Below are 27,445 nucleotides of genomic sequence, written 5' to 3'. Positions count from 1 at the left end.
GGAGCCACAGCGCAGAAGACCGGAAGCTCCGCCTCCAAGATGGCTGCGCCCAGCGGTCTAGTGGGAAGCCGTCTTTTTACCGTCATGTGACGCAGCCCTCGCTCCACCCGTTTGCAGCCACTCCCTGTCGCCGTCCCCTAGCTCGAGAGGGTCACGTGGCCCTCCGGGACCAGTCACGTGAGGCACGCATCCCTGGTGGGAGGGGGTTAGCAGAGGGGTCCCGAGTGGCAGTAAAGGAGGAACATGGCGGGGTGCAGGGGGTCCCTATGCTGCTGCTGCAGGTGGTGCTGCTGCTGCGTTGAGCGTGAGACCCGCACCCCCGAGGAGCTGGTAAGGAGCAGGCAGGGCCGGGCTGGGGAGGGGGCCGTTGCCAAGGGACGGCGAGAGGCGTTGCCGGGGGTGGGGCCGAGCGCCACTGCGCCGGCAGGTGGCCGCGGGTGGGGCCTGGGGACCTCAGCCTGGGCTCTGGAAGCCTCCGCCCTGCTTCGCGTGCCAGGTCTGAGGTCTTTTCTCATAACCCCTCCCTGGAATCTGAGCGCGAGTACGTGCCAGTTCCAATTAATCCTATCCTTATTTTTTTTATTTCCATCTTAAAGGAGTCTTGAATGAAACAAGCGTTTTCAGAATGAGCCCCTTCACAGGACTTTGTGCTCATGCGGCTGGCTTAGTTTCTCCAGTCTTTTCTCACTGTATCCCTCCTCCTTTCTGGGTCCTTGACAATCCAGCTTCTCCCTGCAAAGCAACCTGGGAAAACTTGAGTTGTGCCCAGGAGTTGACAGGGCCCTTCTGATTTTCAGATTCTGCACACTGTCAGATGGAACCCGAGTTTTCTTCCCTTTAAGCTGGCATTGGATATATTATCAATAATAAAAATGAACTGGACTGAGGGCGTTGCTCAAGTACTGAGTGCAACCCCCAGTATAACCTAAAAAGAACTAAGTCAACAATAATAGAAATGAAGAGTTCAACTGGGTGACTAGATCCTCACCTACATGCCCCCCCAACCCCAAACGGTTTTTTGAGGTCTTTTCCCCTTTTGATGATGGCTGATTTAGAAGCTAGCAAGAAACTGATTTCAGCAAATACCTCTGCATTCATGTCCACTCCTAATCAGTACAAAAGCCTCCCTTCTGTTGATGTGTTTTTCTAGACCATCCTCGGGGAGACACAGGAGGAGGAGGATGAGATCCTTCCAAGGAAAGACTATGAGGTGAGATCCTTAGGTGCTTTCTTGGGTAAATATGGCATGGTCACTTCAGACCGAAGCAGTGAATTCCAATCAGAGATGCTCTTTGACCTTCTGGTTAGTGAGTGGGTAATAGATAATGGCCTTCCAACAAAGAGGCTGTTTAACTTTAAAGTCCCTTCCTTACTTACCTTAATCCCCAAACAAGGTCTAGTATCTTTATGCTTTTTTAGATTCGTGGTACCTTAACATTGGCGGAGTATGTATTTGCCATTAAAGTTTTACAGTTTTACATCTTGGGGCTGGTGGAATGCCTCAAGTGGTCAAGCACCTGCCTAGAAAGTGTGAGGCCCTGAGTTCAAACTCCAGTGACACAAAAAAAAGAGGCCCAAAATCAAAGCTTCTGACATCAGATGCCCAGAACATGCATGTATTCATAACCTGTTAAGAAGGCCTTGCTAGCACTATTCACAATAGCCAAGTTATGGAAACAGCCAAGATGCCCCACTACTGACGAATGGATCAAGAAAATGTTGTATCCATACACAATTGAATTTTATGCAGCCATGAAGAAGAACAAAATGTTATCACTCGCTGGTAAATGGATGGAATTGGAGAACATCATTCTGAGTGAGGTTAGCCTGGCCCAAAAGACCAAAACTCATATGTTCTCCCTCATATGCGGACATTAGATCAAGGGCAAACACAACAATGGGATTGGATTTTGAGCACACAATAAAAGGGAGAGCCCACAAGGGAGGTGTGAGGATAGGTAAGACACCCAAAAAACTGGATAGCATTTGTTGCCCTCAACACAGAGAAACTAAAGCAGATACCTTAAAAGCAACTGAGGCCAATAGGAGAAGGGGACCAGGAACTAGAGAAAAGGTTAGATCAAGAAGAATTAACCTAGAAGGTAACACACACTCACAGGAAATTAATGTGAGTCAACTCCCTTTATAGCTATCCTTATCTCAACTAGCAAAAACCTGTGTTCCTTCCTATTGCTTATATTCTCTCTTCAACAAAATTAGAGATAAGGGCAAAATAGTTTCTGCTGGGTATCGAGGGGGTGGGGGGGTGAGGGAGGGGGCGGAGTGGGTGGTAAGGGAGGGGGTGGGGGCAGGGGGAGAAATGACCCAAGCATTGTATGCACATATGAAAAATAAAAAAATTAAAATTAAAAAAAGAATACTACCTGGGAAAACAGTATATCTGGGAGCTCTTTTGTTCTACAATAAGAAGCTATGCTGACCGGAAAAAAAAGAAAAATAAAAGGACTTGCTAGGGCTGGTGGATTGGCTCAAGTGGTAGAGCACCTGCCTAGCAAGCATGAGGCCCTGAGTTCAAACCCCAGTGCCTCCAAAAAAGAAAGAAAGAAAGGAAAAAAAAAAAAAAAAACTTTTGCTTCTCTTCTTTCTGAAATGTTCTTGATTGTACTTTCTAGTTTCAAGTATGGGACTCTAAATAGTGTGGGGCTGAGGGCTGGAGGCATGACTCAAATGGTAGAGTGCTTGCCTAACAAGTTGTGGAGCCAACTTGTGGAGGAATGTAATGGTACATTCCTGTAGTTCCAGCACCCTGGAGGCTGAGGTGGGAGGATCCCTTGAGCCCAAGAGTTTAAGATCAGCCTGGTCAACATAGCTGTCTCAAAAAAAAAAAAAAAATTTGCCAGGTGCCAGTGGCTCACACCTGTAATCCTAGCTACTCAGGAGAATCACGGTTCAAAGCCAGACCAGACAAATAGTTCGAGAGACCCTATCTTGAAAATACCTAATACAAGTTCAAGCCCTGGTACTGCAAAAAAAAAAAAAAAAGTTTTTATGGCGTGAAACTGATTTGTCACCATTTAATCAGTTCATGGTGACTTTTTGTGTGGCTTTTGAAATAACATGAGCAAGCCATGATTGTATAGAGAATTTTTTTTTTTTTTGGCAGTGCTGGGGTTTGAACTCAGTGCCTATATTTTGAGGTACTCCACCAGCTCTACTTTTGTGATGGGTTTTTTTCCATATAGGGGCTCAAGAACTATTTTCCTGTGCTGGCTTCGAACCTTGATCCTCCTGATCTCTGCCTCCTGAGTAGCTAGAATTCCAGGCGTGAGCCACCGGCACCCATTTAAAACTTCTTTTAATCTATAGTTTCCTTCTTTGTCTTTTTTTTCCTTGTAATTTATTTGGCAACATAATTAGGACTCTGGAATATTCTCCTCCCTATATTTTGCCAATTGCACTACTGTGGTACGGTTTAATATTTAACCCTGACTGGAGTTGATTCTAATGAATCAAAAAGTGCTTGTTGTATATCTTGTTCATATTTGGTTCTTGTACATAAGAAACTAGCCTAAGATGCTCCATGCTGTTCTATCATCTTACACTGTCCCAGCTGAGCCCTATCAGTCCAAGTACTACCATGACAGACAGTCTTTCAGTCTTCCTTCCACTTCTGGGAGCTCTCCATTGACCCCTCCCTTACCAAGGCTCCTTTATTCCTTCCTCTAAATTACACTTGAATTTGTAATGTACTTGCTTTAAGCTGTTATGCATATTCATATAAATTTTATGGGTAAATGTTCTTTCATGTGAATCATTAATATTTCCAAATTAACCATCTTGGCCTATGAGCTTTTAGAGAGCATCTGCTTTGTGTAAGAGCAATTTAGTTAGGCATTCAGTCAGGAAAGTCTGCTCAGATTTTATTTAAGGGTCAACTAGAGAACGCTTCCCTTGAAACAATGGGCATGGTGGCTCGTGCACACCTATAATCCCAGCATTAGGAGGTGGAGGTGAGTTTAAGTCCAGTCTGGGCTACCTACTGAGACCTTGTTTCAAAAAGAAAACTCTTGTTAAAAATCTTTCTACAATATGCTTCTTTCTGCTTCAGGAATTCATTGCACGTATTTGACCTTTTTTTCTCTCTCTCTCTCTTTCTTTCTTTTTATTTGGTATTGGGCTTTGAACTCAGGGCCTATACCTTGAGCCTCTCCACCAGCCCTTCTTTGTGATGGGTTCTTTTCAAGATAGGGTTTCGTGAGTTATTTGCCAGAGCTGGCTTCGAACCTTGATGCTCCTGATCTCTGCTTCCTGAGTAGCTAGGATTACAGCTGTGAGCCACTGGCACCCATCTAGACTATTTTCATCATACCAAATAGAAACCCACTAGCAGAAAGTACCTACCAGCAGTCATTGCTCCTTCCCTTGCCTCTGACTCTAGGCAACCACTAATTTACCTTCTGTCTCTATGAATTTGCCTATTTTGAACACCTGAAAACCACTTAAATGTTTATAGAGCCCTAGTATAGGGCAAAAGACCTTTCCTTTTCCCTGATGGAGGTTTGATGATCAAGTCTGAGAAATAAAACCACTCAACTCAAACCACACGTGTACTGTGTGGCCGGGATGTGGCAGGAAAGTAAGCACCCAATGAGCATTGGAATCTTGTACGCCCTCTTCATAGGGCAGAGGGAAGGGGGATGTGAGCAACTTCAGAGGATTAGAAATGATTTTTAGGGAGGTGAATGAGCCCGAAGAGCAAACAGTAGCCTGGGACAAAGTTTGGGCTCCACAAGTGCTGTGAACTCCAGTGATTTTCCTGCGTCGTGCGTGCTTCAGTCTCCTACATCTCCCCTGCTGAAGGGTGGTCTAGGGAGGGGCTCACAGCATTTGGCTGTGATGTGGAGGAGCAGCCTTCTTACTGCATTTGCTGTTTGCTCCCCAGGTGCTCTCAACTTGCAGTACAGAGAGGCACATTTTGGCGTGTTTTCTGAACCTCAACAATAGAATTACTAAATAAGACCATCAAGTAAATAATTAGTTGACCAGTAACTTCTACATAGATTTGCTATGAAGGTAAAAGACAAGTTAAAAAACAGTATTTTCCTTTCACTCACTTTCCACACATCATTTCTGACACCAGATGTGTGGAGGTTGTCCTCCTACTCTCCACCCAGCAGTTCTCCAGCAGAGACCAGCTGAGTGTCCTCTCAGTTCTGACACCACCCTAAGATCGAAGAAGAGCTCACACGTTGAGGGACACCCAAGCCTGCCCCCTTCAGGTGCTAGTTACAAGTAGTGGGTTCCCACTCCCCTTCTTGAGTTTGATTGGTTTACTGGAGCTGCTCACAAAACTCAGGAAACGCTTTGCTTGCATTCACCAGCTTCTTAGTAAAGGACATAATAAAGGCTTCAGATGAACAGCCAGATGGAGGGTTGAGTGGAGTGAGGCAGTGGGAAGGAGTGCTGAGCTTCCATGCTCTCTCTGTGGGGAGCCTCCTTCCCACAGTGTTCAGGAGTCAGGAAGCTCCTGACTTATTTTTATGGAGACTTCATGACCTAAGTGTGGTTGATTACATCCTTGGCCATTGGCGATCAACTTAACTTTCACCCCCTCCCCTTCTTGGAGGTTGGGGGTTGGGGATGAAAGTTCCAACCTTTCTTTTTTGCTTTTTTGTGACAGGGTCTCAAATGCAGCCCAGGCTAGCCTTGAGCTTTTCAGTTCTCCTGCCTCAGCCTCTTGAGTGTGGGCTTACAGGTGTGCACCACCAAGAGTCACTGAAGTTCCAACCAATCATGCACTGGCCTTAGCTCTGTCTAGGGGCTCAGCCACCAGTCATTTTAAGATACTTTTTGTGGTACTGGGTCTTGAACTCAGGGCCTTCACCTTGAGCCACTCCACTAGCCCTTTTTTGTGATGGGTTTTTTCAAGATAGGGTCTCGAGAACTATTTGCCCGGGCTGGGTTCGAACTACAATCCTCCTGCTCTCTGCCTCCTAAGTAGCTAGGATTGTAGGCATGAGCCACCAGCCCCTGGCTTAAATACTCATTATACCTTGTGGATTCCAAGGGTCTTAGGAGCTGGATGCCAGATGACTGGATAATGAACAAATGTGTACTTTTTGGTGCCACAGAAGGATGTTCACACTGTAATTTTCCTTGTATGTTCCTAGAATGTGATGTCACTTAGTTGACTTTTAGAAGTTGAGCAGCTAGGGGAATGGTGCAAGTGGTAGAGCACCTGCCTACCAAGCACAAGGTCGTAAGTTCAGCCCCCCCCCAGTACCACCAAAATACATAAATTAAAAAAATAACCAACACAAAAAGAGCTGGCAGAGTAGCTTTAGTGATGAAGTGTCTGCCTAACAAGCAGACGCCCTGAGTTCAAGCCCAGTATAAAAAAAAGTGTGTGCCTACATATATAAATATACATATATGTGTTTATATATGTATGTAAATATGCAATGTATACATGTTTAATCTGTCATGAATGAGTCTAGTTTCTAGCAGAATTTTCCTCACTTTGATTTTTTGTTATTTTAAATTTTGTAATCAGAAAAGAAGATTCTAAATCTTTTTTTTTTTTAAAACAATGTGTGCTGTTAAGAATTTCAATACCCAGATGTGAACATCCAAAACACCACTTTACAGATGTTTTTCCCTGATGTTTTTGCATTACGTATGCTGGCATACAAATCCCAATTTTGTTTAATCAAATGGGATTACAGTATACATTTTATTGCAGCTTGGTTTTTTTTTCTTAATAAGTTTTGGACATTTTCCATATCTGTCTGTATAAAGTTCTATGATTATTTTATTGCTACAGTCTTCTGTGTTTAGAAGTTTGATAATTAAATCACTTGTTGCTACTCCAGGACTTTTACAAAAAAGGAATTTGGGCTTGTTCCTAGTAGTCATATAGATGGCATAAATCGTCACATGTCACCCCTGCGTTTGGCTGACTTGAGGCTATTGCCTGGAACAGTGGCCACCAGGCCAATGTCCACTTGCTTATTAGCTGACGTGGCAGATTATGGGAAGGAGAGAGCATGTGGTGGACCATTTTTCTTTGTTGACAGATTACTGCTTCTCTTATAAGAAAGCAAATACAATTATTTCCTCTGAATTTCTTCTTGAAATGTCCATGGCACACCTGCAAATTCTTTACAGGTCATCTGTGTACTGCGAGGCATGGTTTAAGGAACACAGCTGTAGTCATAGAAGTTACAGGAACTGGGCTAAGTCTGTGCCTTTTCTGACTTATGAACACATAAATCAGAATTGCTTTTTTTTTAAATGAGGTACTGGGATTTGAGCTCAGGGCCTCAAGCTTGCTAGGCAGGCTCTCTAGAACTTGAGCCACACCTCCAGCCCCAGAAATTGCTTTTAAAAAGTCTCCATATGAATTTCTCTTGTGACTAACCTCATTTTAATAGAAGCTACTTATAAAAAAAAGATGATTGACTTTCAAATTAACTTGGTTCTGATTAATTGAAGCTTACGTTCATATCTAATGGAATAAGTTGGGCAAGCCTGGTGATAGCTGAAGATCTGTAACTAATTTGTGGAAACAAGAAACGTAAAAATATGTCATTTAAACCATTCCCGGGTGGGGGAGGGGGGAGAAATGACCCAAGCCTTGTATGCACATATGAATAATAATAAAAGAAAAAAAAAAAAAACTATTCCCTATAGCATGAGGTGTTACCCTCAAGCATTGCTGCTAAACTCACTGTGTGCCAGTTGTCTGGGGATCTCATTCAAGCACAGGTTCAGGTGCTGCCAGCCCAACAGGCTCTGTGCTGTGGCACCCATCCTCTTGTCCAGCAGCAGGAACCTGGGGCTTTGTCCCTGTTTAGGTTTTGCTAATTCCTCCTACACAGATGTGATATTTTTACTTATGTCCTCCTTTCAGAGTTTGGACTATGATCGCTGCATCAATGACCCTTACCTGGAGGTTTTGGAGACCATGGATAATAAGGTGAGTCCCTCATCGATCTCTTAGGACTGAGTAAATCTTCAGATAGCTTATTTTCTCTTCTAAATGCCCCAGTAAAGGTCCTTATCCTGGGGTCTTTGAACCTTTTCATGAGATACTGGCATTTCCAGAGACCTTCTGCCAACCAGGATGTCCTCAGTGGGTGCACCTGGTCCAACCTGTAGGATTCATCACTCTTGCCCTGTAATCACCTGAGATACCAGGCAGTGCTCTCACCATGCTTGTGGGGTTCTGTGTGGAATTTCATCCAGAACTACTTGGCCAAGCTGTGTTCCTTCCCTGTAACCAACAGCCATTCCTCTCCCCTGTGAACAGAAAGGGCGAAGGTACGAGGCGGTGAAGTGGATCGTGGTGTTTGCCATTGGCGTCTGCACTGGGCTGGTGAGCAGTGGACATGGGGAGCTAGCAAGCCATGGGTGGGGGGATCAGAGGCAAAGCCCTGGCCTGGTGAGTGGTCTTTTGTCATTTGTCACATGACACTGTGGCGTGTTCATCATAGTTAAGGTTGCCTTTCACGTCCCCTTGTCCTTTTCTTCGTTATTGACCCTGGCAACTTTCTTACTGCTGTTGCTTTTACTTTTGTGAAGTGAAGTGAAGTGAAGTGAGCCACCTGGGTCTGGGCTCTTTTCGCATGCAGTGGTTTGGTCAGACGATATCATCATGGATCATAACCCAGAATTTCCCTGATAAGTGGGACAATAGATCTGTCTAGTGGTAAATAGCATAATGAGTAGAGTAAACTGTAGATATTGAGGTCATGCTGTCCTGAGCCCCTCCCTGTGCATTGCTGACTTCTCTGGAAGTTAGACCTGGAAGTGTGGGTGGAGGGGTTCACCAGGATGATGAGGGTTGCTGACCTCTGCAAGTTCACAGGTGGATTAGAGACGGGGAAAGCTGGAAACATCACCACATTGTGGTAGCAAAAGGTCTGGGACAATTGCTGCTGACTTAACTAATTATGAAAGCTGAAGATGAGAAGCTGGAAAAGTCAGCAGCCAGTCAAAAAGATACACGTCAGGTCCGATGCTCCATCAGTGCAGTGTTAGAAAGGGTCAGATAACTTCCCTGAACAGTTGCCTGCTTGTTGCCGCTGTCCAGGATAAACCACAAGTCTGCGCTTAAGTCTCCAAGAGATCCCTGGGAAGGAAAGATAAAATACATTGATCATAGTACTGCCCCAAGTGCCAACCCCAGTCTCCATTTTCATGATGCTCATCAGATTTCTACTGTAGTAAATTCCCATCGAGCATTTAGGTGAGACCGATGGTGTTCAGGCCTCTTTGCTAACATTCTCGTGAATATCATTGTGGGGAGAAACCTGTGTTGGTTTAACTTTTATTAAAATCTGGAGTGCCTAGGGCTTGGAGTATGGCTAAAGTGGTAGAATGCTTACCTAGCAAGTTCAAGGCCACCAAAAAAAAAAGAAAAATGAGTGCCTAGGCAGGAGATGTAGCTACATGGTAGAGCACTTGCCCAGCATGCACAAGGCCCTGGTTCCATCCCCAGCACAGCAAAAACAAAAACAAAAAATCCCAACCAGATCTAAGTGTCTGTTTTGCTATGTGTGTTTCTCGTTGCAAATTTCCCTGTAATAAGCAGAGTCATTAGATATGTAGTCTTCCTGTGACTGTTATATCAAACTCCTTTGAACTGCCATTTACCAGTACTGGCAACTTTTCTTCCTATCTTTAGATGCTAGGAAGGCAGACCTCCTTTTATTATGTAGCAGCCAGCAGCTCTAGCTACTGAGTCACTCTTTGCTCTGTCTCCCCTTCCTTCTTCAGTGTTAAAAACCTGTAGGCAATGGCTTGAGGAAAGGCCAGAATTAAAAGCAAGAAGCCTTGGAACCTGATTCCAAAAAGTTCGGAAGCCTTTGAACCTGATTCCAAAAAGTTCGGAAGGCTTTCTAGGTCTCCCTTAAGCACTTACACAAGTGAAATAGTGGGATGTAAGTTGTTTTCTCTACTCAGGTAGAGGTACCATTGACTATAGGGTGGTTCTAAGTCAAAATGATAAAATATAAAATGTTAATAACAAACATGCAGAAACCACTTACACCAAATAAATGTCATCCTTTAATACTCTAGCTAAGCATCAATGAAGACATTGGCTAGTTTTCTTTTGACCATCTTTAGAAATTGTGTGATTTCCCACATGACTCAGTATTACTGCTCTAACCACCGCAGCTTTTTGTGCATACTTTTCTCTCTGTTTTTCTTTGTTTCACTCCACTTAGCTGTCCCTTCATCTGTTCTTTGGAGAGACTATGGGGCTAGGCTGGGGCAGGATCTTCCTCAAAAGCCAGAGTGACTTAACAGAAAGTTTATTCATACATTGCGGGTTGTTAACTTGAGCAGCACCATAATGCACTGTGGGAAAGCAATGGTTTTGAGAGAAATCCACCTGCACTGCACCTGGGAATGAGGCTGCCTGACGGCTCTCTTGCTCTTCACAGGTGGGTCTCTTTGTGGACTTTTTTGTGCGACTCTTCACCCAGCTCAAGTTTGGAGTGGTTCAAACATGTATCCTTTTCCCGGTTCTTAGTATTCCTTAGTGGTTCTGGAGGTTTTGTCTTGTCTAGAAATGATCTTGACAGTAAACATGTTATTTGAAAGGCTATTTATTATCCACTCAACTTTCCATCGAAGGAAACCATGGTCATGGTTAGTAAGACATAATGTCACAAAGATGTCTGTTCTCCCCAGTCAGCCTATAAATTTAGTGTTCCAATCAAAATGCCAGTAAAGTTTATCACAGAACTTGAAAATACTCATTTTATATAGGTATAGGAGAGTAAAGGGCCTAAAGTAGTCCTGACAATTTGAACAACATACAGGTGAGCTTGTCTTTACTAGATGCTAAGACTTAGAAAATTTAACATATAATAATTGAAATGGTGTCATACTGGTGCAGGAATACCCACCCAACTAAACCAAAAAAAAAAAAAAAAAAAAAAAACCACAAAGCCAGGTGCTGGTGGCTCACACCTGTAATCCTAGCTACTCAGGAGGCAGGGATCAGGAGGATCGTGGTTCAAAGCCAGCCTCAGGCAAATAGACTGAGAGACCCTATCTGGAAAATGCCATCACAAAAAAGGGCTGGTGGAGTGCCTCAAGGTATACGCCCTGAGTTCAAGCCCCCAGAACTGCAAAAAAAAAAAAAAAAAAAAAAAAACAACCCGGCCCAATAAAAAAAATGAGCAGAAATTCGAACAGACAACTCTCAGAGGAAGAAAACAAGATGGTCAGTTGACCTATGGGAAAAGCAGGAAGCTGCACATTCCTGTAAATTCTGAGTTCTTCCAGACATGAGCCTAGGTGTGTCCAAAGGTGTTCATTGCTGCTGTGTGACAGCAGAATGTTGGAATTGCCAAATGAAGAATGGGAAAGTTAGGGTTCATTCATACCATAGAAGTGAAAATAAGTGAGCCACAGCTGTGTGCATCAATATGGCTAATTCTCCACAACTTCCTGTGGAGGAAGAGAAAAGAGGAAGTTGTAGAGCACACATCCAGTGCAGTAAGAGCAGAATGGACCCAGAAAGTATGTAGGGGAGAGTGCACAATTTCAGGCTAGTGCTTTCTCCAAGTGGGAAGAGAGAAGAGAAAGGTTTGAGGGCTTTTTTTTTTTTCCTCTCCAATCTAAGGGTTATCTATTATGGAATCTTAGACAACTCTTAAAAATTTTATCCATGGAGGCCAGATAGGTGTGCACTGAGCAGCTGTCATGCCATGGAAGAGGGGAAGCTGCACGTTCGGAGGGACTGGGAGATGCCTCTTGGCTGAGAACCTGTTTTCCTTAGCCCAGCATCTGCAGCGGTGGAAGAATGCAGCCAGAAAGGCTGCCTTGCTCTGTCCCTCCTTGAACTCTTGGGCTTTAACTCGACCTTTGCCTTCTTGGCGAGCCTTCTTGTCCTAATTGAGGTGAGGTGGCTGGAAATTGCCTCTGCACTTCCATTCTCCTTCTTCATTTCCAGAATGTTAGGAGACAGCTACACAGTAATGTGTCAGTTCTTCAGAAGTGCCCTTTTGTTCACTTAGAGATATTTCTGGAAGTAAGGGTTCTGTTCTCTGGTGTGATTAAAGAGGAAACGTCTAGATTAGGATGGTGGTTCTCAACCACACAGCACGCCACACCAGAACCCAAACTTTCCAAATGTGCGTACATCAGAATCTCTGGAGGTGGGGTGCCACAGTGATGATTGATGCAGACTTACCTGGGGTCTCATTAGAAACGCACATGCTCCTGTCCCCCTGAGACCCCCTGGGCCAGGAGCCTGGGGGTGGGGCTCAGCCCTTGTGGTTGAACAAGACCTCAGGTGAAGCCGGTGCTGCCAACAAAGACAGTGAGCTCTCCTTGATTAGCTGCCCGGCTCCATGATGGTAAACTGAAGAACCAGTGGTTTCGAATTTACAGTGTGCTCCCTGTCCCCCATCAGCCGGTGGCAGCAGGTTCTGGGATACCTGAGATCAAATGCTATCTGAATGGTGTGAAGGTGCCAGGAATTGTGAGGCTCCGGACCCTGCTCTGCAAAGTCTTGGGAGTGCTGTTCAGTGTGGCTGGAGGTGAGAGGGTTCTTTTTCCTCTTACCTTCACATGGTCCAGGGGCAAGGTGGCACAGCATTCTGTATATAAACTGATAAGATTGGGCAGAAGGGTGGGATGGGGTGGGGGGGTGGGGGGGAGGTGGGGTGGGGGGGTGGGGGGAGTTGGGGTGGGGTGGGGTGGGGTGGGGTGGGCCCACCCTAAGCAGATGACTGCATTTTTGGGCAGTGGGTTTTTAAATGCAGATAATGTCAGTGTGTTGTCATTCCGAGAAATCTGACAACACACCATTCTGTTTTGAAATAGAATGAGCATCTAGTTTGTACAGTTGGCATTTGGCACAGCCAGCACGCTTTTTGTGTAAATAGCCAGATGGTAAACAGTTTAGGCTTTGTGGGCCAAGAGGTCAAATTGTGGGTATAATGAGGGTACTTACATAACATTTGAGATATACCTACTTAATGTAAGAGCCATTCTTAGCACTGAGACTACAAAAAACAGGCAGGAAGCAGGTCTTGGCCCAAGGTTAGGGTTTGCTGACTCTGGATTTTGAGGGTAAAGAGTATTTCCTCTTATAGCAAGACTTTTTTTTTTTGTTTTACTGGGGCTTGAACTCAGAGCCTTCACCTTGAGCCACTCCACCAGCCCTATTTTTGTGAAGGGTTTTTTGAGATAGAGTCTTTCGAACTGTTTGCCCAGGCTGGCTTTGAACCACAATCCTTCTGGTCTCTGCCTCCTGAGTAGCTAGGATTACAGGCGTGAGCCACCAGGGCCCAGCTACATAGGAAGACTTTAAATGGACTTTGTTTGAAAGGAATTTGGCTCAGTCTTTCTCCTAGAAAGTCACATACTCATCTGATTTATAGTGGTCGAGAGAAAGGTTCACGTATATCAAAGGTCTCCCAAACTGGAGGCCCTGTGTGCTGACTGTGTGCTTTCTTAACATCCGCAGGGCTCTTTGTAGGGAAGGAAGGCCCCATGATCCTCAGTGGAGCTGTGGTGGGAGCTGGCCTCCCTCAGGTAAGGATTGGTGGGCTAGGAGGGACATCCCTTGGATACTGCCTTCTGGACAGGCTCAGGGACCTGCCTGTTGTTGGACTTAGAACAATCACTGTGATCTCCCTAATATGACTTCATGTCATGGTGCCATTGGAGTTGAGATGAAAACTCTGTGGTCTGTCACAGGGAGAACACCTAACTTCTACCTCAAAATTTTCACAATGCCCTGTGAGTCCTAGGAGCAGAAATAGATCATGAGGTGGGACGGGGGGATATGACATAGGCAAATGATAATCACCTGGTGCTTTTGCAGCTGTTGCCTAGTGCCTCCATGAGGATAGCTCATGGGTCACCTCCGGGCCACCAAATGCCAAGGGGCTGGAAGTATCAGCTGTATGGTCTTAGGCCCAGCTCTGTGTGAGTCTGTCTGACATAGTGCAGCAGTGCAGCTGCCAGCCAGGTGCTCCCTGTGTACCACATCCTGTGCAGAACACCTCCTTTCCCTCTCAGCCACAAGGAGTGGTTAGTTATTGTCACCTCCATTCTCAGATGAGGAAACTGAGGCTTGGAGGTTGAGGAATCAGCTCCCGGCTCCGAAGCTCCCATTTTAAGCACTTTTCTGGGTTTCCAGGCTACAGGCTTAAGACGTCTCAATTCCTTGTGAGCCATTACTGTGGTTGTGCATTGTTGAGGTGAAGAAGAGAAGATTCTTTGTTCCAGGGTCTGTCTTCTCATCTTGAGCTATTTCCTCCAGCACCAGGTCTTCTAGAAGTGAGCTGAGAGATGGAAGGAGGCCAGGGATGAAGTGGTGTTAGTGTGGGAGTGTGTGGGGCCAATTGGGAAGTGACTCTTTGGGCCTTTTCTTCCTGACATTATCCCCTGAACTGAGCTAACTCCATCTTAGGCAGCATGTTTGGGTTCCTCCTAGGCTCTTGCTCAGCTATTTCCTTGTTTTCTTTCTGATTCGTTGACTGTGCACAAAGCGTGGTTTCTGGAGAGTCTAGAAATTTGGAGACAGGAAAAATAAGCTCCTCCCAAAGGAGACTTCCTTCTTGCATCACACTTGCCCAGATGAACTCAAGCAAAAGGGCCTCCCCAGGTGCCATGGATTCCTGCAGGTTCCTTCCTGGTGGGCTGCTCTCTGACTGTCTCTCTTGTTTTAGTTTCAGAGCATTTCCTTGCGGAAGATCCAGTTTAACTTCCCCTATTTCCGAAGCGACAGGTATGGAAACATTCAGAACTGGTTTTTATGAAGAAGTTAAATGTGAGGCTGGTGGAGTGGCTCAAGTGGTAGAACATGGCTCAAGTGGTAGAACGCCTGCCCAGCAAGTGTGAGGCCCTGAGTTCAAACTCCAGTACCACCAAAAAAAAAAAAAAAAAAAGCTACAATGTTCATATGCTGCCTGTCAGACCCAAAACTTGTCCTAGCCAAAGTCACAGTGGCCCTTGCCAAATAGGATGCATGCAATACCAATCATCAGAAAGGGAGGAGCTTTGCATTTTTCTTCTGAAAATGAGCAAAAGGACCATGACTTTTGTTTTGTCTTGCTGTAAGGCCTAGAAGCATCTTGGGCTATGAATATGGTTCATGATTGAAAGCCCAGCCAAGAAATGACACAGGTGGGCATATTATCTATTATCTAGATAGGAAGTGAGAAACTGCCTTTGCAGCAAAGGGCTTTTTCTTGGATAAACCATCTCCTCCCTCTCTCTCTCTCTCTCTCTCTCTCTCTCTCTCTCTCTCTCTCTCTCTCTCGTTCCCTCCCTCTCTACCCCCCCACCCCGCCTCCCCTTTCCTTCCTCCTTCCCTCCTTTCCTCAGAGACAAGCGAGATTTTGTGTCAGCTGGGGCTGCTGCTGGGGTTGCTGCAGCTTTTGGGGCCCCGATTGGAGGTACCTTGTTCAGTCTGGAGGAGGGCTCATCCTTCTGGAACCAAGGACTCACATGGAAAGTGGTGAGGAGCATTTGATGGTAACACCTCCTAGACATAACCACACCCCAAAACTGAGTGGACAGCTCAATGCATTTAAACATTGTTTGGTGAGATTTGAGGGTCCACTTCATCTGCTGTAGAAGCCAGACCTCCAAGCCATGGGCTTTTACACTTTCCTTCCCTCAACCAGTACACCCCAAACCAAACTGCTACTGCTCTCTCCTCATGAGCCATGAGATGCAGAAGTATGGAAGTGGCTGCCCTGTAAGGCAGGAATAACAAGGTCAGGACTCAGAGCCCGCTCCCGCTAGAGCAGTGTTCTCCATTTGAGCCTCCCCTTCCTCTCGGCACAGGATCCGCTTTCAGCAGGCTCTAGAGAAACAGGCCCTTGTGGTAGGCTTGTGTTGGAGCCTGATCTTTACTTGTGTGTCTTTGAGTCCATCCACTGCTGGGTTACCAGCTCCCGGATCCAGCCCAGGTTCTGTAGGTCTTTAGGTGGAGCCATGGGTTTTAAGATGAACTGTCAGGAGAGAGGATGATGTATCACTGTTAATAACTGTTCTTGTTTTTTGTCATCTGTCCTCTAGCTCTTTTGCTCTATGTCTGCCACCTTCACCCTCAACTTCTTCCGTTCTGGGATTCAGTTTGGAAGTTGGGGTTCCTTCCAGCTCCCTGGATTGCTGAACTTTGGCGAGTTTAAGGTACATCTTATCTTTTCTCCCAGGATTTCTTGAACTGTGACACTTGCTCTTACATTAAGGACCACACAGAGGTAACCACAGGGGTACTACGTACAGCTTCTAATGAGGCCATCTGCCTCTTCAGTCTCTCCTGCGCATGCCTGTGCTTGCTGTGAGCAGGAGTCCAGCATGGCCTTGACTCCTTATTGAAGGGAAGGCAACCCTACTCTTGTTTCTGTCTTCTCCCTGTTCTTCTGTTCTCATGGCTGCTCTGGTTTTTCTCTCTCCTCCCTTCTTCTCTCAGTGCTCTGACTCTGATAAAAAATGTCATCTCTGGACAGCTATGGATTTGGGTTTCTTCGTCGTGATGGGGTTCATTGGGGGCCTCCTGGGAGCCACATTCAACTGTCTGAACAAGAGACTTGCAAAGTACCGTTTGCGAAATGTGCACCCGAAACCTAAGCTCGTCAGGTATCTGTGCAGTCGCCTCCCCCGGCCTGCTGTGGCTTTCTGAGCTTTGTGTGGGTGGGCCATCTCTCCCCAGGAAGACAGTTACGTGGTCACTGAACAGACCCTGCTTCCTACACAAGCTTTGTTTTCTCATCTAAGACCAAAAATGTAAACAGGGTCATAAATCTACCCTGCTCATCAGACAGGCCAAGAGGCTGAGGCTGAGCTTAATTTATGTCCTATCTCTCCTGACCTGCTGCTTACGTGTGACAAAGTCAGGAGGGTCAGAATGGCCCTGCTGAGGGGCTGGCCATCAGGAGACGTCCTTGCCCTTGGATTTATGTAAAAGGCTGGTTAATTCCTTGGAGAGAGATGATGTGGATGCAGCAGCTCACTTTACTGACTACCCGCTTTTTACTGCAAAATGCTGGGACCTAGCCAATCTGGGGTAAATTCCGCACATGTGTGAAGACTGACTAGGGAATGTCCTATGGGGAGAGGAGAGCAGGGGGCAGGCAAGGATATCAAGTCTCAAGACTAGGTATCTTTTTATTGCATTGTGACAGCTGTGCTCTGCTCCCTAGAGTCTTGGAGAGTCTCTTGGTGTCCCTAGTAACCACTGTGGTGGTGTTTGTGGCCTCAATGGTGTTAGGAGAATGCCGACAGATGTCTTCTGCAAGTCAAGTTGGCAACGGCTCATTCCAGCTCCAGGTAAGCCCGGTACCCCTGCTACCTTCATCCTACATCCAGAAATATGCCTCTCTGTAGAGCTACAGATGTGTTGAGTTTATCGTTCCATACCAGTAGCAGACTGAGAGATACAGGAATGGGCAGCCATCTTTCTACCTGAGAGACGGTGTGCACAGATGCCCGCAGTCTTCTCCACTTTTGTGAATGAGTCTGGCTGTCATGGAGGAGGAATGCTGTCTCGGGAACAGCACTCATTGGAAACTGACTGCTTGCTCCTCCTCCAAGCCCTAGGCCTTCAGGGACCAATTGATCCAGGGCCTCCTCACCTACCACATTGCCTTTTTAGATTGTGAGAGTCACTCTCAGGACCAGGATGAAGGGAGGTCTGCATCAGAGTGAGCTGTGGTCTTAACTCTTCTCAGCGTCTTCTGGCTCTTGCGGGGTTGGGTTCATTTACTGGCAGGTGTCATTTTTGCCTGTCTCCCTCTCCCTTCTTTAGGAATAAGGAGTAGTTCCCATACCCTTCCCCTGAGCAGCCGGGCCTTTGAGTGTGGGAACTGACTTTCTACGCGCTTCTTTCTACTCTGGTGGGTCTGAGAGCCAGCCATGTGGTCTGGTCTCGGGTGTTGGCTCCTAACTAGCTGCTTGAATCTCTCCGAACCCCTCTGGGTCCTTGTCTTGGAGGGCTCCCACTTCCTCTTCAGGATCTACCCTAAATGTGTTGGATCAGGAGTTAGCAGACCATGGCCCTTGCAGTGCTTGTTGTATAGCCCCGAGCTGAGGTGGTTTTTGTGCTTTCTAATGGTAGAGGATTCAATATCATTTGGGTATTGGTGGATTTTTGCTGCCAGTTTAATCTACAGGCAAAGTTGTCTGGCCAGACTTTTGACCCAGCTCGAGCACCCTGGTCAGGTGTCCTTGTGTTGACTTCCTGATTCCTGCTTCTTAGGTTGCATCAGAAGATGTGAATTCAAGTATCAAGACATTTTTTTGTCCCAATGATACCTACAATGACATGGCCACACTCTTCTTCAATCCTCAGGAGTCAGCCATCCTTCAGCTGTTTCACCAGGACGGTAAGTGTCCTTGCTGCCGTCCACCCCCAGGGACGGCATGTGGCCAGGCTTGCCCTTCCTCCAGAGCAAGCACAGGGCTTTTCCTTTGTAATGCCAGCCAGGACAGCAGATGGCAATTTCTGCCTCCAGTGCTAAAAGGTGAATGGATTAGGTGTGGAAGGATGTGCTAGGAGCTGAGGTCTTCCGTATGCTAGGAGGAAGGTCTTCTGGGACCCAGCTGGCATGGGATGGGGTACTCAGGTCGGTTCTTGCCTTGCAGGGACGTTTAGCCCCATCACCTTGGCCTTGTTCTTCATCCTCTATTTCCTGCTTGCATGTTGGACTTATGGCATTTCTGTTCCAAGTGGCCTTTTTGTGCCTTCTCTGCTGTGTGGAGCTGCTTTTGGACGTTTAGTTGCCAACGTCCTAAAAAGGTAGTTTTGTGTGTGTGTGTGTGTGTGTGTGTGTGTGTGTGTGTGTGTGTGTGTGTGTGTGTGTGTGTGTATGCACGCGCATACACACATATTCACCTCCATAGCACAAGTATGTGTGTCCCCTTCCTGCACCCTCTTTCCGCCTTTGCCCCCCTCCCAGTAGAATTCTCAGCCACATTCTCTGTTTCTTTCTTCGGCAGCTTCATTGGGTTAGGCCACATCTATTCCGGGACCTTTGCCCTGATTGGTGCCGCGGCTTTCTTGGGTGGGGTTGTCCGTATGACCATCAGTCTCACGGTCATCCTGATAGAGTCAACCAACGAGATCACTTATGGGCTTCCCATTATGATCACCCTGATGGTGAGTACTTCCCTTCTACCCTCTTTCAGGCCCAGAGCCAAGTTCACCCCCAAAGGGCCTACTTTCAGGTCTCTTCTTTGTGTTTCAGGTAGCCAAGTGGACAGGGGACTTTTTTAATAAGGGCATTTATGATATCCATGTGGGCCTGCGAGGCGTTCCGCTCCTGGAATGGGAGACAGAGGTGGAAATGGACAAGTAAGGATCTGACATCCAGGCCCTAGTTTCTGAGTTGCTAAGCTCGAGTGCCTAAGAAACATTGGTATTAGGGTAGGAAACAGTAACTCAAATTTCTCAGGTTGGAATGAGGAAGCACATCCGTTCCCCAGTGTGTCTGGGAATGTTGAGCAGCTCAGGGAGGCTGGGTGCCTGGGGTCTCGGTGAAGGCTGATAGAGGCAGGGCTACTTCATGAACGTTTGGCTCCTGTAGCTTCTTGGCTAAATAGGAATCAATTTTGTGATATGATTGAATGTTTACACAGAGGGCAGACAGTGCCCAAACAAGAGCAGCCTGCTCCACATGCATCCAGCCAATGTCCCACAGTGGGAAATGATCAACCCAGCATAATCACCTGAAGGCCTGCCCAGTACCACAGGTGTTTGGGGCCTCTTGTCTGCATAGCAGGCAAGGCTCTGGTGGGTTGATGCAGGGCTCAGCAGGCCTTTTCTGTGGTGGCCTATACAGCAGATATTTTCAGCTGTTCCGTTAGCATAGGAAAACTACTGCATGTGATGTGTAAATGAATGAGGGGCTGAACCTGATCTGTGACTCAGGGTTTGCCATCACTTGATCTAAAGGAGTCCCAACATTGATTTTTCAATTCTAGTACAGTTACATCCAGTGGTGATGCATAGCATATGCGTGGAGTAGGAAGGAGGGGTTGGTAGAACAAGGACGTTGCATTGAACCAAGGGTTGAGTAAAGCTTCACCCACTTCACGACAGAGCATGGGAGGGTGTTCCAGGCCTGGGGAGCAGCATGTGCAAAGGAGGCGAAGCACAAAGGAATGCACTGACTGCTTCAGAAGGGAGCCCCAAGAACCAGCACCTCCCCAACACAGTTTGTTCCTAGGGTGCTGAGTGCGCCCTCCTGAGGTGGGATGTTTTCCCTTCCCGCAGGCTGAGAGCCAGTGACATCATGGAGCCCAATCTGACTTACGTCTACCCACACACCCGAATCCAGTCTCTGGTCAGCATCCTGCGTACTACAGTCCACCATGCCTTCCCAGTGGTCACTGAGAACCGGGGCAATGAGAAGGAGTTCATGAAGGGCAACCAGCTCATCAGTAACAACATCAAGTTTAAGGTAAGGAAGACAGCCCAAGGAGGAGGCATGCAGGAGGCCAGTGAGCTCTTAGGGCTCACACTTAGTGCTGCCACCCAGTGGCTCTAGGGAAAAACTGCACTGTCCTCATGTGTGATAGACTGCATAAATTTGTCACTGGATAGATGAGGTCAGATGTACTTCTCACCGGAAACAAGTGGACAGATCTTTTTCTTTTAAGTCAGTGTGCTTCATTATTCATTATTCATTATCTACTGTGTACAGGTACCAGGGAGGGCTGTAGGGTTGCCAACAATAGAAAGGGACTTTGACTTAAACAGAAAGAAAAGCTGGATGTGGTAGTATAGGGCTGTAATCCTAGCTAGATCCCTGTTCAAGGCCACAGATGGGGAAAAAGCACAAAATCCTATCTGAAAAACAAACTAAAAGCGAAAAGACTGGGGCAAGGCTCAAGTGGCAGAAGAGTGCTCATCCATCAAGCTCAAGGCCCTGAGTTCAAGCACCAGTACCACCAAAAAGAGTGAAAGAGAGAGAAAGAGAAAGAAAGATTGAGATTTCCTGAGGGCTTGTGGAGTAACAGGACAGATGGCTGCAGAGCCTGGCTTTGGGCTCTGGGATTGTAGGTACTGGGCCTTACGGTGCCTTCTGGTTCCTAGAAGAAATGGGCACTGGCTGGTCTTTGTCCTCTGGTTGGTCCTGACTTGCAAGCCAGGGAGAGGGTGAGACCCATTACCCTCTAGGTGTCCACCCTTGGATTTGGTGGTTTGGGGGTGGGGGCACAGACACATATATTGACAGTCCCACAAGATAGGATGTAGGAGGGGTGTTTCTCCTCTGAGGTGCTCCTTCCCAAATCAAAACAGTAGGGCATTGGGCTTGTAGAAACTATCAGATTGGAGGCTGAGTGGGGGTAGCTCTGTGGTAGAGCACTTAGCTAGCGTGTATGAGGCCCTGAGTTCAGGATCAGTCCCCAACACTGCAAAAGGCTTCTATAAGCTTGTATGGAAATGATGAAAACCCTACTGTGTACAATTTAATACATGCTAATAGAAAAAAAAGGAGTCTCCTGGAAAAGCCATGGGGTCCATGACCAAGTCCAAGGACTCTGTTTGGGACCTGTGAGCCTCAAGTCCCATAGCCTCTGGGTCCTTTGCAATCCTCTTTCATTTTCTCCGCCTCCCCCCACATTCTCCCCAGAAATCCAGCATCCTTACCCGGGCCGGCGAGCAGCGCAAACGGAGCCAATCCATGAAGTCTTACCCGTCCAGTGAACTACGCCACATGTGTGACGAGCACGTGGCCTCCGAGGAGCCTGCTGAGAAGGAGGACCTGCTGCAGCAGATGCTGGAGAGGAGGTGAGGGCCATGGGCTGCTTCCCGCAGGCTCCATAGGGCCACCCTCTGCCCAGTGGGTGTTAGGTAGCTCCTGAGTTTGCTGAGAATTGGGGGAGAGCACCAGGGATGTGGGCGAGAAGTGGCCTTGCTGAAGGTGTGCGAGGCAGCATCTGGTTTTTGTGTAACAGATACACTCCCTACCCCAACCTATATCCTGACCAGTCCCCGAGTGAAGACTGGACCATGGAGGAGCGCTTCCGCCCCCTGACCTTCCATGGCCTCATCCTTCGGTCGCAACTTGTCACCCTGCTTGTCCGAGGAGTTTGTTACTCTGAAAGTCAGTCGGTAAGTCTCTCTAGGGTTCTGGAAGGCAGGAGGTAGTAGGAACTCAGTCCCTGTAGAGAAAGAGGTGATTCTCTGAGTGTTTGTATGTCCCTGGGCAGCTGTCACATGGCATGTGCAGGCCTCGTGCTTCCCCACCCCCTCCCCGTGTCTCCCCAGGTGACAGGAAGGTAGAGGAGTTACTCCTTACTTAGTCCCTGCCCCAGTGGCCTGCAGTACATACCACTTGTGCATTTCATGCATGGTCTGAGGGACTTTGGTGTGGTGGTGAGCAAAGCCCCTTCCTGGCACATCCACAGTAGTCCTTTTTACTCTTTTTTTTTTTTTTTTTGCGGTACTGGGGCTTGAACTCAGGGCCTACACCTTGAGCCACTCCAGCCCTTTTTCTTGTATTAGGTATTTTTGAGATAGGGTCTCACGAACTATTGTCTGGGGTTGGCTTTGAACCGCAATCCTGATCTCTGCCTCCTGAGTAGCTAGGATTACAGGTGTGAGCCACCAACACCCAGCTGTCTTTACTCTTTTGTGTGGCTGTAGAGATCCCTGTCCCTTCTTCCAAGACCACCCTCCTCCCCTGCTGACTTTTTAAACTGAGCACGTCCCCCAGAGACCTGGTGTCCAGAGTAACTCTCCTGGGTGGGATCCTGGCCGTGCCCAAGACAGGCCCGCTGCTATCTGACAGGCCTGCATAGAACAGTTACCATGTGGGGTGGGAGGACCAGCCCAGCTGGAGTGAACACAGAGTAACGCGTAGCCCAAGGGTGACACAAGTTGGGTCTAGGAGAGTCTGACCTGATAAAATGCAGGAATTCACACACTACCCAGCAGACAGGGACCAGAGTGCAATGAGGACAGCTGTAAGCAGGTGTAGGTGCACAGAGTAGAGTTGGGGGAGCCAGTTTGCACTAGGGGAGAGCAGTGACCAATGCTTGTGGTCACTGTGCTGGGCCTGTGAGCCTGTGGTGCTGCTCTGTGACAGCGGCAGTGAGAACTGGGGAAGTTAGGGACCAGGAATGGAGGGGTTGTGACAGCACTCCTGTGTTACTGCCCTGTGACTGCTGCATCAAATCACCATGGACCCAAGGGCTGGAAACAAGTTTATTCTTGAATAGTTCAAGGCCAGAGGGACAAAGTCCAGATATGGACAGGGAAGTGCTCTCTCTGAAGGCTGTAGGAGGGGATCTGTCCTGGCCTCTTCCTAGTTCCTGGTGATGGCCAGCAGTCCTCCATGTTCCTTTGCTATAAACACAGTGCTCCAGGTTTGTCTTTGCCACTTGGGGTCTCCCTGTGTCTTCTCCGTTATATAAGGATATCCACCTTTGGATTTAGGATCCACCTTCATCCAGTATGACCTCATCTTGGTTTCATGACCTCTGCAGAAAGATCACTACACAGGTACAAGGACTTAGACCATGGCCATGCCCTTGGGGAGGACACAATTCAACCCACAGCCACTATTAGCATTTTTTCTCATTCTGACTGGTCCATTTGCACCTTACAGCTGAAGAAAAAATTCAGAGATTAGATTAGATTAGTTTATCCTTGCTCAGAGTAACCAGCTAGGAATTGGTGGAGAAGTGGCTTTGGATCAGGCAGCCCAGACCCACTGTGGCCTCTGCTGCTGCTGCTGCTTGGGGCAAGGGCACTGTCTTGTTGGATTGCAGAGCGCCAGCCAGCCACGCCTTTCCTATGCGGAGATGGCGGAGGACTACCCCCGCTACCCTGACATCCACGACCTGGACCTGACGCTGCTGAACCCTCGAATGATCGTGGTGAGGATGACTGTCCCTTGAGGTGGCCACACAGGTCCTGCAGCTGGTTTGTGCCATTTGTGTCCCAGGCTACAGGTGACTCTTGCTGTCTCTTCTGCAGGATGTCACTCCATATATGAATCCTTCACCGTTCACCGTCTCTCCCAACACCCACGTCTCTCAAGTCTTCAACCTGTTTAGAACAATGGGCCTGCGTCACTTGCCGGTGGTGAATGCAGTGGGTGAGGTGAGCCTGGGCAGAGGAGAACCAAAGTCCCTGCCTCCATGGTCAGTCCACCCATCTTTGAGAAAGGACCCTCCAGCCTGGTACTTGCTGGAGTGGGTGTCCATCTGTGAAGCCCATGGGGGCCTGCAGAAACTCAAATCAAAGCCGTCTCTGCTGCATTCCCACCAAGAGTGAGGGGAGGGGCTGGCTGAGCAATTTGGCCTTGGCAATTTTCTCCCCTTGGCTGCCTGAGTGTGTGAGCCTCTGTCCCAACATGGCAAGCAGGTGGCGCCAGTGTGCCATGGCCTGCTTTCTGTCTCTTAACTCCTCAATGTTTCTCCCCACTCCTGACTCTGTGTTCCTCATTTCCCTACCTGTTAATGGGGATTCATAGCACTAAAGGAGAGAATTTCAAGCAAAATACTTGGATAAGCTGGGCGCCGTATCGATAGCCTTCAAGTGCTGGGATTATAGGTTTGTGCCACCATGCCCAACACCCTGCATTTCAAGTTTTAATGAAAATGTAATCATTATTCATAGTGATTTTTTTACTCAACCTATAGGAAGCAACTATTCCACAGCAGAAAACATCCATGGTGGGTGACTTCGTCTTTTCTCCCTATCCTAGATTGTCGGGATCATTACACGGCACAACCTGACGTATGAGTTTCTGCAGGCCCGCTTGCGGCAGCACTACCAGACCCTCTGATGGTCCGATGGCCAACACACCCTCCCTGAGCTGCCTGGGCGAGTGGCTTACTCACTCAGAGGCCCACACAGCTGGCTGGGGCTGTTCCAGGGCACGAAGGTTCCCAGTCAACCACCCACATGCTCAGAAAGCCTGGAATCATCAAACACTTTGCTGGTCAGAGATCCTGGGGATGGGGCTGAAACAAAAGTTTAGACTTTTCTAACTTCCTCCACAAACATCCTCCCGTTTCCTACTTCCTGGGCTCCTCCCAGTCAGTGTTGGCACAGGCCTGCCAGGCCCAAAGAGAGCAGGGCCAGAGGCGGGAGTCAGCTATGCCCTGGGGGAGCCCGGGTAGCTTTCCTGCCACTGTTGCTGCTGCCCTGGGGAGCCCAGCTGCTGCCTTAACCACTTGGGGAGAGCCTGGGACTGAGGCAAACACTGAAAATGAAGTTTATTACTAAGTTCAGGAATCAGGCACTGAGAAAATTCCCCATGTTCAGGGAGGCCTTCCTTCATTGGAACTTTTTTTTTTTTTCTTAATGGTACTGGGGATTGAGCCCAGAGCCTCATACATACTGGAACTGGAAATCCTAACAGCTTCTCTAGTCCATTGTAAGGGAAATGCTCAGCTTCCCAGGAGTGAGCGGGTGCTTTGATCTCACCTTGTGGTTTGAATCTCCTTAGAATGACTACCCTCCAGAAGCACAAAGCATTAAAATCCCATAAGCATCTCTGGACAGTAAATCAATCATAGGATCATGACATCTTCCCTTGCTTTTAATACTTGAGCATTCTCCATTTGCAAATTACTCCTGGTCCCCCAGGAACAACTCCCCTCTCCCATCTGTCCTGATCCATTCATCTCTATGACTTACTAGAACTTCCAAATTTTTATCTCCTTCCTCCTAGGGGGCGCAGCCACAGCTTAGCCTTGACCTCATCCCCAAAGTTAACAAAAAGCGGGGTACCCGTAGACACAGCTGCTGAGTCCTAGGGAATGGGACCATTCTTACAAGCTAGCAAGGAGGCCATCCCAAGCTAGGGTCACTCCAAGGTGTGTGTTAGGAAAAAGCAAATGGCTTCCTTTCACCTCTCACTCCCAGCCACCCCATTGTATGTCTTTTGCAGGGTCTGCTGTTCAGGGGGGCAGGGCAGGGCTGGGAGGGAGGAGGGAGAGATGCTTCCTGGCAGCCCGTGCCACACACACAGGCCGCCTGATTGCTCATGACTTCATTCCATCTGGGCTGGTGGTCCCCTCTCGCACAGGTACCACGGTGAGCATCACATCTTCCTCTAGCTTCTGTGTGCTTATTGGCTTCTCAGTCCCACCCAGCATCCCTGTGCTAGTCCTTTTGGGGACTCAAGATGGCTTTCGTTTTATTACGTGTTTTTTAAACCATGAGGGCATTGGTACCTCGACCTAGGTTATTGCAATCTGGACGTAGGGTCAGCCCTGGCTCAGCCAGGCGAGGCCTCATGCCCAGTGCACTCTAAGGAATCATTCCAAGTCCATGAGGATCTGCCTCAGGGCCTTCCACCGACCATGACCTGTTGCCTTCTACATTCTCCTTATTTACTTACCTTCCTGACCAAAATGACATTGACTTCTCCCTCTTTCAGCCTCTGTGTGTATACCTGACTTGTGAATTAGGGATGATGCTCCCAACAGATAGTTCAGGAATTGTAACCCTTTTAACTAGGATTGTGCTGTCACCTCATTTTATGGCAGCATTCACAGCTTGACCACATTGTCCTTTTATTAAGAAGGAAATTGTGTCATGAGAACTACCAGTCCGAGAAGCTTCAATCCCTCTTGCATCAGTCGGGCTGAAGCCCTGCAGGGCAGAGCAGGGCTGCCCACCTTGAGGCCATCCAGGGAGCATGTGGTGGGAATCTACTCGTGTTCACTGTGTTTAAGTCACCAGATGCATTGTAGCCACCAGTTAGGCAGAAATACATACTAGGATGCAGATGCCTCTCTCCCGCGAGCTAACTGGATGGCCAACAAGATGGACTCGAGCCCAGGTCATGGGGGCTTGTGGTTTCCTGTGTTCCTCCCATCTGCCTCTGTCCTTTCCAGAAAAGCCCAAAGATGACACCTTCTCCACTCAGGACCAATTAGTGTAAGCCTAACCCCCATTGCTGTCCATAGTATCTCACCTGTTGCCACCTGCGGCTCCCTAGTGCCACAGCACCTCCATCAAACAGATCCGCAAGGGAGTGTGTGGCTGGCTGCCGGTGGTTTTCATCTCCAACATGGTGTCCCTCATCTCCTGGCCAAGGTGATTGAGGAGCAAGGCTGACAGCCTTCCAGATTCTGTGGGAATTTTGCACTGTTTGAGCTATCTCCTTGTGGCTTTTAATGGTTCTAGCTGGAATGGACACTGAGGACCCAACCCTGTGACAATAGATACATAATGGCACAGTGACAGCCTTGGTGACAAATTTCCGGGAGGCCAGCACATCCCTCCTGGGCCTGGCAGTATTCATGTACAGTGTTCCCCCTCAGTTCCTGTGCACGGTGGCCAGTTCTGCTGCCGCAGCCTCCAGCTTTCTGTTTGCACTGTTTGTTTGTACCTGACAGTGTTAGCTAATTCCACTGTGTATATAAATGGTATTTTTTTTAATTTGTAAATTTCTATTTTTATTTGAACTCTTGGACCTTGGAAGTTCTCATGGTAACTGTAACGCGTTGGAATAAAATGTCTGCACCTGTC

At 47.7% G+C, this 27,445-nt stretch overlaps 1 protein-coding gene across 1 annotated transcript; it reads left to right on the top strand.

Annotated features, from left to right (window-relative positions):
• The first annotated feature begins 30 nt into the window (after positions 1 to 30).
• On the top strand, positions 31 to 27,445 carry Clcn6 (chloride voltage-gated channel 6). The gene is made up of 23 exons (XM_020181656.2): positions 31 to 330; positions 1,151 to 1,210; positions 7,874 to 7,939; positions 8,273 to 8,338; positions 10,413 to 10,479; positions 11,773 to 11,879; positions 12,395 to 12,521; positions 13,454 to 13,521; positions 14,664 to 14,722; positions 15,322 to 15,454; positions 16,021 to 16,134; positions 16,418 to 16,584; positions 17,148 to 17,274; positions 18,203 to 18,329; positions 18,589 to 18,742; positions 18,943 to 19,102; positions 19,191 to 19,297; positions 20,219 to 20,405; positions 21,582 to 21,739; positions 21,907 to 22,063; positions 23,725 to 23,832; positions 23,933 to 24,058; positions 24,666 to 27,445. Exons 1-23 carry the CDS (start codon positions 244 to 246, stop codon positions 24,744 to 24,746), a joined length of 2,613 nt encoding a protein of 870 aa, XP_020037245.2. The 5' UTR covers positions 31 to 243; the 3' UTR covers positions 24,747 to 27,445.

This window comes from Castor canadensis, chromosome 7, assembly GCF_047511655.1.
Source record: "Castor canadensis chromosome 7, mCasCan1.hap1v2, whole genome shotgun sequence".
Classification (NCBI taxonomy): domain Eukaryota; kingdom Metazoa; phylum Chordata; class Mammalia; order Rodentia; family Castoridae; genus Castor; species Castor canadensis.
The sequence above is the reverse complement of the archived record's forward strand: the minus strand, read 5'-3'. Positions and strand labels throughout refer to the sequence as shown.